The sequence below is a fragment of the Salvelinus namaycush genome, chromosome 2 (assembly GCF_016432855.1).
Source record: "Salvelinus namaycush isolate Seneca chromosome 2, SaNama_1.0, whole genome shotgun sequence".
Lineage (NCBI taxonomy): Eukaryota > Metazoa > Chordata > Actinopteri > Salmoniformes > Salmonidae > Salvelinus > Salvelinus namaycush.
Genome location: NC_052308.1, coordinates 47,844,520 through 47,856,884, shown reverse-complemented (window position 1 = coordinate 47,856,884; position 12,365 = coordinate 47,844,520). Strand labels below are relative to the sequence as shown.

The 12,365-nt window shown below is 43.0% G+C and overlaps 1 protein-coding gene across 1 annotated transcript; it reads left to right on the top strand.

Moving 5' to 3' along the window:
• Positions 1 to 6,575: 6,575 nt before the first annotated feature.
• On the top strand, positions 6,576 to 12,054 carry LOC120064190 (intermediate filament protein ON3-like). Its single transcript, XM_039014594.1, has 9 exons — positions 6,576 to 7,200; positions 8,973 to 9,181; positions 9,317 to 9,377; positions 9,476 to 9,571; positions 9,745 to 9,909; positions 10,021 to 10,146; positions 10,339 to 10,559; positions 10,682 to 10,737; positions 10,900 to 12,054. Exons 1-9 carry the CDS (start codon positions 6,766 to 6,768, stop codon positions 11,073 to 11,075), a joined length of 1,545 nt encoding a protein of 514 aa, XP_038870522.1. The 5' UTR covers positions 6,576 to 6,765; the 3' UTR covers positions 11,076 to 12,054.
• The last annotated feature ends 311 nt before the right edge of the window (positions 12,055 to 12,365 follow it).

Below are 12,365 nucleotides of genomic sequence, written 5' to 3'. Positions count from 1 at the left end.
TGTCTGTAAACAATTTTTGGAAAAATGACTTGTGTCATGCGCTAAGTAGATGTCCTAACCGACTTGCCAAAACTATAGTTTGTTAACAAGAAATTAGTGGAGTGGTTGAAAAACGAGTTTTAATGACTCCAACCTAAGTGTATGTAAACTTCCGACTTCAACTGTATATTCCAATCAAGCTAAAAAATGGATATTTGTATCCTGTATATTTGATTGTGATATGTGGTTGTCTCACCTAGCTATCTTAAGATGAATGCACTAACTGTAAGTCGCTCTGGATAAGAGCAACTGATAAATGACTAAAATGTCAAATGTAAGTATTTTACAAACAGATGTCATGTTACTGTAATTATTCATTTTTTAAAACATATAATTTTTATCTTGATGTCACAAATGTGTAATTTGACTGGGTAAAATCTAGCAGTATTACTTATTTCTCTGAGTGTGAGGGGGATATATAGCGTTTTTCAACAAAACATGATTATTTGTCTCTCTGAAATGAAACCATCAAGTGATAGATTTTAAACAAATACATTGTCTGTCATTGAACAACCCCATGCACCAATGCAATGTTGTTACATTGTCTAGATTGAAGGAACCTGCAAGCAAGCATTTCATTGGACGCTATATACCTGTCACCTTAGAGCCTTTTTTAGTTCTCTATTTGTTTAGGTCGGGGTGTGATTTGGGTGGGCATTCTAGTTTTTTTTATTTCTTTCTTGGCCGGGTATGGTTCCCAATCAGAGGTAGCTGTCTATTGTTGTCTCTGATTGGGGATCATACTTAGGCAGCCTTTTTTTCCACCTTTAGTTTGTGGGATCTTGTTTTTGTGTGGCTGCCTGTGAGCAGCCTGTGAGCAGCCCAGAACTTTACGTTTCGTTTTGTATTTTTCTTTTTTTTCCCGGTGTTCATTTTTAATAAAGTAAGATGTACGCCCACCACGCTGCACCTTGGTCCAATCCATCTCTAAACGAACGTGACAATACCATGCGTATTCCGTACATACGACTAATGGCTTTCCTAAGTTCTTTAAACAATAAAAGCTAAAATAGATATATAGCGTTTTGGAATGAAACCCTTCATGCTCTATTTATTATGTATCCTGATTGCCTAGTCACTTTTACCCTGACCAACATGTCACTGGAGGTTGGTGGCACATTAATTGGGAGAACAGGGTTGTGGTAATGACTGGAGCGGAATCAGTGGAATGGTATCAAATATATCAAACACATGGTTTCCAGGTGTTTGATGCCATTCCATTCACTCCATTCTGGCCATTATCAGCAACTTGCGATACATGTACATATTATCTCAATTACCTCGTACCCCTGCACGTTGACTCAGTACCGATACTCCTTGTATGTAGTCTCGTTATTGTTATTTTATTGTGCTACTATTTCCTTTGACATTTTTTGGAATTTTTTAAAACTTTTTAACTCCGCATTGTTGGGAAAGGGCTCGTAAAGTAAACATTTCACAGTAAAGTCTACACTTGTTGTATTCGGCGCATGTGACAAACAATTTATTTATTTGATTTGACATAGCTTTTAGTCTGCCATTTAGCATTTAAACAAAGAGCGTCGCTGGCAATCAATCAGTCAATACTGTCACACCAAAGAGCGACACCTGCAAAGGCAATAGTTATCGCAAAGATTGATAGTTGAAACTAGGATTTGTAATTCCTTAATTAGTGCCAAAGAATGAGCAAGCTAGTGAGAAGTGCCGAGGGAAGATGAGGTCGGTTGAGGAGGATAATATTTCAAAACGAAGGAGGGTAGAGAAAAGGAGATTATTGTAAAAATTGATAAGAGTGCTTTTCTCCCTTAAATCACTCATTCACTCTCACTGTTCCAAGGGAACGCTTGTGTACTCGTGTTTTTGGCAAGCGTCCCCGTTTTCATTCCATCTTCTTTTTGGCAGGCGTCTTTTCTCTTTATTAAGCTCTCGTGGTTTTCATAATAGATATTAGTTTTCTTGTTGCATTTTACTTCTGTTTGGGAAGGGAGAGACGAGATTCACTAATGATAGGTCTATGTATCCAAGACACCAAAGCAAAACTAAAGCAAGTCAGGACACGGCCACTACTTTTCTTTTGTCTTCTTATTGGTGCATGATGGCCTAAGAAGCTTTGGGCTCCACAATAATTCATACACAATTCACACATATCTATTATAGGCCTAGATGCAGGCGCACATACAGTATACCCATACAAACAGTAGACACGCCCACCCATTGTAAAACACACACACAGACATTTACTCTTGTATATGGCTTTATTACAGTATAACACACTGCTCTTGGCACAACACTTGAATTCCATTCTTAGATTTCCTGAAAGGCCAAGCCCATCTCTGTCTTGGCCCTGCCGAAACTCACCCTCACACCCTCTCCTCTGTGTGTGTCATTGGGCTAGACCAGACATGGGCAAACTACGGCCCGCGGGCCACATACGGCCCGTTAGGCTTTTTAATCCGGCCCGCCGAACTTGTCCAAATTATAGTAAAAACCTCCTTTTTTTCCCCTTTCCCTGCAATGCCCACGTTTCCCCAATAGATGGCGCACTCAAAACACAAGGCGAGGGAGTCCGTGGCGAGTTTGTAGAGCGCGCGGTCAGGACAATCCATCCATGATTTTGCGGAGTTTAACACAAGTAGATATTATTGAGCTTGAGTATTTCGTTGTGTAATAATATGTTTTGAATGTTGAAAGTGATTCCATTTTTCAATAAATGTTGATTTCTTTAACTTTGCACCTTCGATTGAAACTTATTAAAAACAGACGCAATCTTGATAAATCACAGTGCGTATGTTATTTTAATCTATTTACATTTCCTCATCCCGGTATCTGCGAAATAGTATGTAAATGCCATATCTTGCATATTCCTTGAGACAAATTTATTAACTGATAAGGGCTATTTTTCACATTTGAAAGACAGTTAATAAATTGGGTTGTAGTGTTCTTACTGTGCTATGAGGTTTGCACACACTACATTTAATGCTTTAGTATATCCGGCCCAAACACTCCCTCCAAATGCTCCTGGCCCGGCCCCTCTGTCAAATTTTAGAACCCATTGTGGCCCGCGAGTCAAAAAGTTTGCCCACCCCTGGGCTAGACAATCCCAGACTCCAGAGCATAGCTCTGACTGACTGCAATCACAGGATCACCACAACAGACAGACACCACACACAGGTCGATTTATGAGCATGACTTCATCTTTTTCTCTTTATTTTTGTTCTTACCTCCCATGTCTCTTACTCTCTTTCCGTCTTTCTTTCCATATCTTACTGTCTTTCTCTTTTTGACCTCCTTTTTGCTTCTATACTTGTTTTCTCTGTCACTCAGGCTTTTATTATTTCCCTTTCTTTTTCTATTGCGGTCTCTTTTTATAAGCATTTCCCTCCACTTACTGTATGTAGCCCTGGGGGTGAATACTTCTACCCACGAGGCTTGTCAGACCGTAACGATATATATATACAGTGTGATATACAGTACATCCATTACAACATTCCACCTTTGTTTCCTCTATACTATAGCTCTGATTCCTTCATACATTCTTTAGTATTGACCGAATTGAGAGAGAAATGTGTGTGTGTGTGTGTGTAATGTACATTTATGTTTATACCATTGCATGTTGAATAGTTGTTTCTGATTGTCTTGAAGGGCATTCTAGAGCGTGCATTATTTAATTGATAATGCCAGAGAAACCAGTGTTTGGAGGATATGTTGGCACGGTGTAGTTAGGGCGTTATATTTGCAAAGTCGAATTCAATGGCTATACTGTAGTTCATTCTTCCATGTTCGATGTTTGAGCTGCTTCTCAAATCAAATGTATTGATAAAGCCCTTCTTACATCAGCTGATATCTCAAAATGCTGTACAGAAACCCAGCTTAAAACCCCAAACAGCAGCAATGCAGGTGTTGAAGCACGGTGGCTAGGAAAAACTCCCTAGAAAGGCCAGAACCTAGGAAGAAACCTAGAGAGGAACCAGGCTATGAGGGGTGGCCAGTCCTCTTCTGGCTGTACCGGGCGGAGATTATAACAGAACATGGCCAAGATGTTCAAATGTTCATAGATGACCAGCAGGGTCAAATAATAATAATCACAGTGGTTGTCGAGGGTGCAACAGGTCAACACCTCAGGAGTCAATGTCAGTTGGCTTTTCATAGCCGATCATTGAGAGTATCTCTACCGCTCCTGCTGTCTCTAGAGAGTTGAAAACAGCAGGTCTGGGACAGGTAGCACATCCGGTGAACAGGTCAGGGTTCCATAGTCGCAGGCAGAACAGTTGAAACTGGAGCAGCAGCACGGCCAGGTGGACTGGGGACAACAAGGAGTCAACAGGCCAGGTAGTCCTGAGGCATGGTCCTAGGGCTCAGGTCCTGCGAGAGAAAGAAAGAAAGAGAGAATTAGAGAGAGCATACTTAAATTCACACAGGACACCGGATAAGACATGAGAAATACTCCAGATATAACAGACTGATCATAGCCCCCCGACACATAAACTACTGTAGCATAAATACATCTGAAAGTAAAAGTCAAATGTAAAAAACATTATTGGCATTGTTGAATTAGATTTTCATAATGGCAAGCTAGGCCTGATGGTTTGTTTAGTTACCACAGCAACGACTAGCTATCTTGTAAAACTGCTTGTTACTTCAGTGGATGTTGAACACATTTCCACCGGCAAATGAACGCATTGCTAGTGACAAATGTGTTAAATTATAGCCATGGTATGAAGGGGATAATCAACTAGGGCCTCTATGCGTTCTCTAGAAAATAATGCAACTCCGTGGAAGGTCAATTCCACTCCGCTAGCACGTCATGGAACACACCTTCCACGTCCACGTCGTTCATTATTTTCCATGGAATACCTAGCCCCTCGTTGACTATCCCTTACGTAATGCGTGAATGCTTTTTGTATGGTGAAGTTGTATGAGATGTGCTGTATCGTTGTGATTCATTCATACACTAGTTTGAATATTTCTATAAACCTATGTCATGCTATTGGAGAGGCATGAATACGTATGTATTTAGGTGTGTGAAAGAGAGATTTACAACTCGAAATGGAGCGAGTCAGAGAGAGAAAGTGGTGGAGAGATTGATAGACAGATAGAGTGCGAGACCGCATACAACCGTGTTGGGACAGGTTGATGAGTCAGAGCTCACTCACACACACACTCACTGTCAGTAAATGATGTGACTTTTACTATAAGAGGTCCTACAGAGTCAGGAACATAGCATACATCACTGGCCCTGTTGTACTGTTTCTATCATATGTTTTCAATGCACTTGAAATAAAGTGTGGTTTGATTTGAATATGTCTTGATTTCAAATTCAATGAATCAATCAATCAACCTAAGGAACGAGTCAGGAGTCGCACAACACACTTTCTATGAGATATTACTCATGCATCAACATCTGTTGCCAAGAAGAGTCATGCACATGTCTGGTCAACATTGCAATGAGACAAAGTTCGCAGACAGTTTCTCACACATTCACGAAAATTCAAGAGACAGAGCTAAAATTCCCCTCACTGAAAGTAGGTGTACAACGTTACTGTTTGTTGAAAACAAAGTGTACAGCTTCCAATTGCCAAAGGAGTACAGTATACTGGAAATGATATCACTTGCATCAACTTGTCTGTCATTAAAATCATCCACTGGGTGTAGTGGCAACTAAAGTTGGCATAATCGAAGTGAGTAAGTGATTATACTACTGAAAGAGGTTGTAATATACGTAATTCATTCATGTGCAAGACTGTACTCCCCGGAGTGTGAACTTGGCTACGCTGTAGACATGTAGAAACTTAAATAAATGCATATGCCCCAAGCAAATCCTTCTGTGCCAGCCTTTACGAGCCTATTTTACTCCCCCTAAGGGTCTACATTAGTAGACTCATAGTATAACAGTTTATGTCAGAGACTAGGGAAGGTTTGTATAGTGACTGAAAATAACAAGAACATGCACATAGGCTTTACGCGTGGTTTGGGTCAATCAAATGAGCCACTCTGCTGCAGGTCCGATGAACACTGGATATGTGTGTCTGTGTGTGTGTGTATGCATATGGGTGTGTGTTGTGTCTATACAGTAGGCTTGCCTTTTCCGATAACTTAAATAAACATAGCCTTTGTAAACACATAACCATGTTCGCCATACATATTGAAGACATACGGTAGCGACACGACAGTAAATTATCTCCAAGTAACCACATTTTTAGTGCATTTCTCCTCGTTCACTTTCTCGTAGCTCTGTGACTACTCTCGTAGCTCTGTAAGATAGTGCACTTGTCGTCTCTTGAAGAGACCTCTCGTAAAATGCAATTAATCCCAAAGGTTAAAAGACTCACCCTCCTTGTATACTCACACCCCCCCCCCCCCCCCCTCCCCCACAACTCTCTCTCTCAACCCTTTGGCCAGAAGCAGGGTGTGTCAGGGCTGATCTCCTCTCAAACCTTTTCTACCAGTCTGACAGGACAGGCCACTCCTGCTAGCCACAGCCTCAAGGGAACCAAGGGAGAGGAAGGAGGAGGGAAAGAGAGAGAGGTGCAGGTAAAAGTGGGTATGTTCCAGGTGAATGCTCCTCCCCTTGGCTCTAGAGTAGGATAAAACCGGTGTGGTGCCAGACAGATCGTCACTTGAGGGACTTGACTCTCCTTTTGAAGCCTCCTTGTCCTCTGTCCTACTTCTGTCGCTCTCTACCCCTCTCTCTTTTTTGAGAATTCCAGGCTTGTGAAGAAGAGTCAACACTCCCCTAAACTTTCAACGATGAGCTTCAGCAGGACAAGCTACACCAGCGGCGGCGGCGGCGGCATGGGCGGCGGCGGCAGCATGGGCGGCGGCGTCACCAGCGTTCGCAGGAGCTTCACCAGCCAGTCTATGATTGCCCCCGGATCCACCCGGATGAGCAGCGGATCCGTCCGTCGTTCCGGCGCCGGTTTCGGTGGTGGCATGGGCATGGGCGGCGGCGGCGGCGGCTTCAACTACAGCAGCAGCAGCAGCGCAGGTGGCTACGGTGGCGGTCTCGGCGCTGGATTCGGTGGTGGTATGGGTGGCGGATACCCCATCACAGCTGTCACAACCAACCAGAGCCTGCTGGCCCCCCTGAACCTGGAGATCGACCCCAACATCCAGGTGGTCCGCACCCATGAGAAGGAGCAGATCAAGACCCTCAACAACCGCTTCGCTTCCTTCATCGATAAGGTCAGTTCCTGTTAACCCTATAGGACTCCACCTCGCCTGCACTTCAAATACTGAGCATTCACATCGATATCGATTGCATGCTATTTTACTATATATTCTGTAATGAGCAAGATAAGTACCAGTACACATTTCCATTGACTTTCTCATGCACTGAATTTATTCTTAAAGAAAGTGAGCTTAAAGCCTGTATTAAAGCAGAATGATATTATGCTGCTTTGCTTGTGTAGAGCTATACTATTTGCAGGCTTCCATGTCAAATTGTAACCAAATAGATATTTGACATTGACTACAGGGATACTGTGCAATGATCAGAATCAATGGAGTAAACCAGAAAGGCAACAGATACAAGCATTTGCTCTCACCTCACATATTAGCATCCTAATATAACAGGATTTCCTGGCTGTATATAGCTAAGAAAAGACGATCTCAATATGCAGGAATGTTTATTTTTCTGTTGACTAAGCCCTTATGTCACAACTCCCCTTGTGAGCTCAATAATCTTACACTCTGGTTCAAAGAAAGAGAGAGATAAGATTCATAGCTGCCATGGCGTCCTATCTCTAATGCTGAATCGTCAATGAATTTCGACCTTTGGGATTCTCTTATAAACTGTGCAAAAGCTGTTTCTGACTGCCCCTCTTAACTTTCACAAAAGTTATTAAAGGTCTCCACCCAGGAGTTGATAGCCCGTCCTGTGACTGTAGCGGTCTCTTTGGCTGCTATCTAAACAAGGGTGGAGACCCGTCTCTAACCCCATGACTCACCCGATCTCCTACCTGTGGTCGTGTGGACCTTTCTACAGAGTGCCCACAGTCCAAAGTCTATGCCTGTCGCCGTTGTCATGGGAGATGAGTATTTGCAGTACAGTAAATCAACTCTCCCTTTTGTCTTTTCCAATGAAAGATGAACTCCATGTTTCCACCAGTCTCTAGGTATTTTCACCTGCACACCCCCTATATGCCTTACTTGAGGTAGAGAATAAAATGCACCCCCTTAATTGGCAGAGAGTCAACTCTCACAAGCAAGGCAAAGAACAATGTAAACACCCCTGTAAAAGCCTTCAAAGCAGCTTTTGTCTTCTGTGGTTTATCTGCCACACCTAGTTTTTTTTTACGGCTGGAATGAATGCGTGGCCTTCACAGTGAAACAGAGCGAAAAGGAGATGACTCATAACTATGAGAGATAGGTAAAACATTTAAAGCCACACACACACAGTGAGCCTGTCCTAGGCAGAGAAAGTTTGGATATGCTTTGGCATGCCGATAAACTCTCTTTATCTTGCCTATCTTTTGTGTTGAGAGCGAACAATGAGAGCTACACATCTCAGGGCAGATTACAGACGGGATCAGGTTTCATCTTGCCTCCCAGGATGTGGGCTTCTCAGCCTGGGTGTATACCTGTAGATTACCATATGTCATCATCAGTTAAATTAACAATGTCTTGGACAGGGACTGGCTGTTCATGCCCAACCCTGTAATGCTATTTACACAGCTATGCAGGTACTGGTGTGGCTTTTATTGCAAGTCTGCTACAAGGTTGACTTCAGTTAAGTTATGTTTTTGCCGCACCATTGGAGCCCAATTCGTTCTACTCCCATCGACAGAACTGATTCATTATTTTCATCACCAAGTCTACTCAGGCTGACAATTGAATTTGAATTTAGAGGCTATAAAGCCTTATTCATGGGCCATCCATCCCCCATCCTCATTCATTAATGAACACGCATCCATTTATTCACTCACTCACTGACCATTTCCCTTTTGTCCCTGCAGGTGCGTTTCCTGGAGCAGCAGAACAAGATGCTGGAGACCAAGTGGAGCCTCCTGCAGGACCAGACCACCACCCGCTCCAACATCGACGCCATGTTTGAGGCCTACATCTCCAACCTGCGCAGACAGCTTGACGGTCTGGGCAACGAGAAGATGAAGCTGGAGGGGGAGCTGAAGAACATGCAGGGCCTGGTTGAGGACTTCAAGAACAAGTAGGTGTCGATATGTCGGATGTGCTTCAAAAGTAGCCGTATTAGTATAAGCAATAACTTATGTTTAACCTCAGCGTAAGAAGCCACCCAGAGTGATGACTTTGCATGAAATATTGCCCTTTGCTTTGTCACCAGGTATGAAGATGAAATCAACAAACGCGCCTCAGTGGAGAACGAGTTTGTCCTGCTGAAGAAGGTGTGCAGGATATAACATCATGTCTCGTCATAACTCATATCAGAGTTAGAACCAATATCAATTCCATTCCATTAACTCCTCTCTCTCTCTCTCTCTAGGATGTTGATGGTGCCTACATGAACAAGGTGGAGCTGGAGGCCAAGGTTGACGCTCTTCAGGATGAGATCAACTTCCTCAGGGCCGTCTACGAGGAGGTACGACCCATTCATTAACATTTTCAACATTCATGAACTTTTTCACATTTACCATGCAACACATAAGTCTTCCATATCTGAATCTTGGAGAGCTTCAACACGACATGATAGTCAGTGAATCAGATGTGGGATGAAATCTAAAAGCTTCTCTCCATCCTCCCTTGGATCTTCAGGAGCTGCGTGAGCTGCAGGGCCAGATCAAGGACACCTCTGTTGTGGTGGAGATGGACAACAGCCGTAACCTGGACATGGATTCCATTGTGGCTGAAGTGCGCGCTCAGTACGAGGACATCGCCAACCGCAGCAGAGCTGAGGCCGAGACCTGGTACAAGCAGAAGGTAAGCAGCGTTTGAACATGAACAGAGTTTACCAGGACAATTTTGGCCAAAATAAGCAATCTTCACCTCTCTCATTTAAATTTTCTCACATTTCTTCCTCACTTTTCACAGTATGAGGAGATGCAGAGCTCTGCTGGACAGTATGGTGAGGACCTCCGCTCAACCAAGGCTGAGATCGCTGACCTAAACCGCATGATTTCTCGTCTCCAGAATGAGATTGAGTCTGTCAAGGGACAGGTGAGGGTGCCATCTAATTTCAGAACCTCTTTTATGAGGATTGTCCATAAATAGCTGATGTCCAAGTAAGATGGTTCATAGCATTAGCGTCTTACCATTAGCTGCTAATCCATGCTTCTACAGTGGATACAGTCTAATGAGCATTGCTAATAGCCGAGGTTAATGCAAATGCACCATTCTCTTTTACCACAGCGGGCCAACCTTGAGGCTCAGATCGCTGAGGCAGAGGAGCGCGGTGAGATGGCGGTGAAGGACGCCAGGCTCCGCATCAAGGACCTGGAGGATGCCCTCCAGAGAGCCAAGCAGGACATGGCCCGCCAGGTGCGTGAGTACCAAGAGCTGATGAACGTCAAGCTGGCCCTGGACATTGAAATTGCCACCTACAGGAAGCTGCTGGAAGGAGAGGAAAGCAGGTGAGTTAAAGCTGGATAGTTGAGACATTAGCCTCTTAGCTTAGCATGTTATGAATAACAGTTAGCATATTTGATCAACTTTCCATCCAAACTTCAATAACATTGGACTTATCTATTTACAGAATATCCTCCGGTGGTGCGTCTGCAACAATCCATGTGCAGCAGACCTCTGGTGGCAGTAAGTACCATTTGATTTAATTTCTAATTGTGTCACCTTGAACAGAACATTTTACGTTATGCTGAGGAATACACATGGATTTTGCCATGCATCATTGAAACCGAAATATCCTCTAGCTTTACAGCAGATTAAACTGATCCCACTCTATCTCTCTGTACCCAGACTACTCCGGCGGAAGCTCAGGTGGATTCGGCTATGGCGGCGGCAGCGGAAGCTACGGCGGCGCAAGCTACGGCGGCGGCAGCTACGGCGGCAGCAGCAGCTTTGGCGGCGGCAGCGGCGGAGGTGCCACCATCACCAAGTCTGTGACATCCACCAGCTCCAGCAGACGTTTCTAGAGACCTTCAACTCTGTACCAATCCACGGTGGTACGCAGTACTCTTAGACACAGCAATATCCCTGTTGAGTTAAAAGTGGTGGGGGAACGTCTAGCGAACCTGATGATTTGCAATGAGATTGATGACATGTATTTACGTTTCTTTATCAATCCCTCCCAGGACAGAGAAATAAGAATAGGGAACCTGAATTATACTGCCTTGACAGTGATTCACTGGAAAACAATGAATGTATCAATGTGTTCATCCAGGATCAATAGCTGTTCTCCCCTCATTCCCATGTACTCTTCACCATAATTAACAGGTAACCCAGAATGTACCAGGTCCTTACAAGGCCTACATTCCTATCTTTCTGCACTGACGAATAAGGAATTGGAAGAAAAAAAAAAGAGAAAAAAAAGAGTAAACTCTTGAGGGAAAAGTTTAAACCAGCTATAAAGAAAGCTTGCTCGGGATCCTCCTTGTATCTTTGTCAGTTTGTATGTTGCATCTAAATGCATCAGTGGTTGTTGGGCATATTGTTCTAGCGTCACACTCATAAGCGGCAGTGCCATGGACATAATCAATCAACTATGGACACTTGCTGACCTTGTGGGAATACCCTCATATTTCTTTAAGGTGATTTATGAATGATATGAAAGCGATTACGTCATGTGTTCTCGTAAACAAAAATAGGCCTTGTTGCTAACACATGACCTGTCTCTTTCATAGTGTACTGAAGTAGCCATACAGAAGTGCCTGTAGTCAATCTTCACTCACATAACTCTAAAGGAAATGCATTGTTGTCAGAGGTTTACATTTTTAGAGAGGTTTCCTGTAAATAGTTTTCTTCGGTGCTTGGTTTTGCTTTTTATGACCATTAGAATGAAACGATGTTGCGACCAGATTTATTTGTAAAAGTTTTCTCAACAACCTACATCATTTGTGACAATTGACTTTTTAACATAAAAAATAAAAAATAAAATGAATCTGAGATCTATAATCACTGCCTGCTGTCTCTTACATTTTACATTTTTTTTGTTGCCTTTTCTTCTGAATTGTGTGTGCTTCACATGCATCTCTGGCACCATCTAGCATCTCCTTTGATCAAATGAAACTACAATGTTGAGCATTTTGGAATTTCAGCGTATTAAACCCCATTCAACTGATAACTGATTATTCATATGAATAAAAATACTGATAATTTGCTGAATACAACAAGCACTCAAAAACCCAGTTAGTTATCGGCCATTATCTTATGAAGGGACACATCAAACACATAATTAAAGACAACATCCAAAGTTTAGACCCACT

Coding starts and splice junctions, on each gene's coding strand:
- LOC120064190 (XM_039014594.1), top strand. CDS start 6,766: ATGAGCTTCAGCAGGACAAGCTACACCAGCGGCGGCGGCGGCGGCATG. Junction 9,378..9,475: donor AGTTTGTCCTGCTGAAGAAG/GTGTGCAGGATA, acceptor CTCTCTCTCTAG/GATGTTGATGGTGCCTACAT. Junction 10,147..10,338: donor TTGAGTCTGTCAAGGGACAG/GTGAGGGTGCCA, acceptor CTTTTACCACAG/CGGGCCAACCTTGAGGCTCA.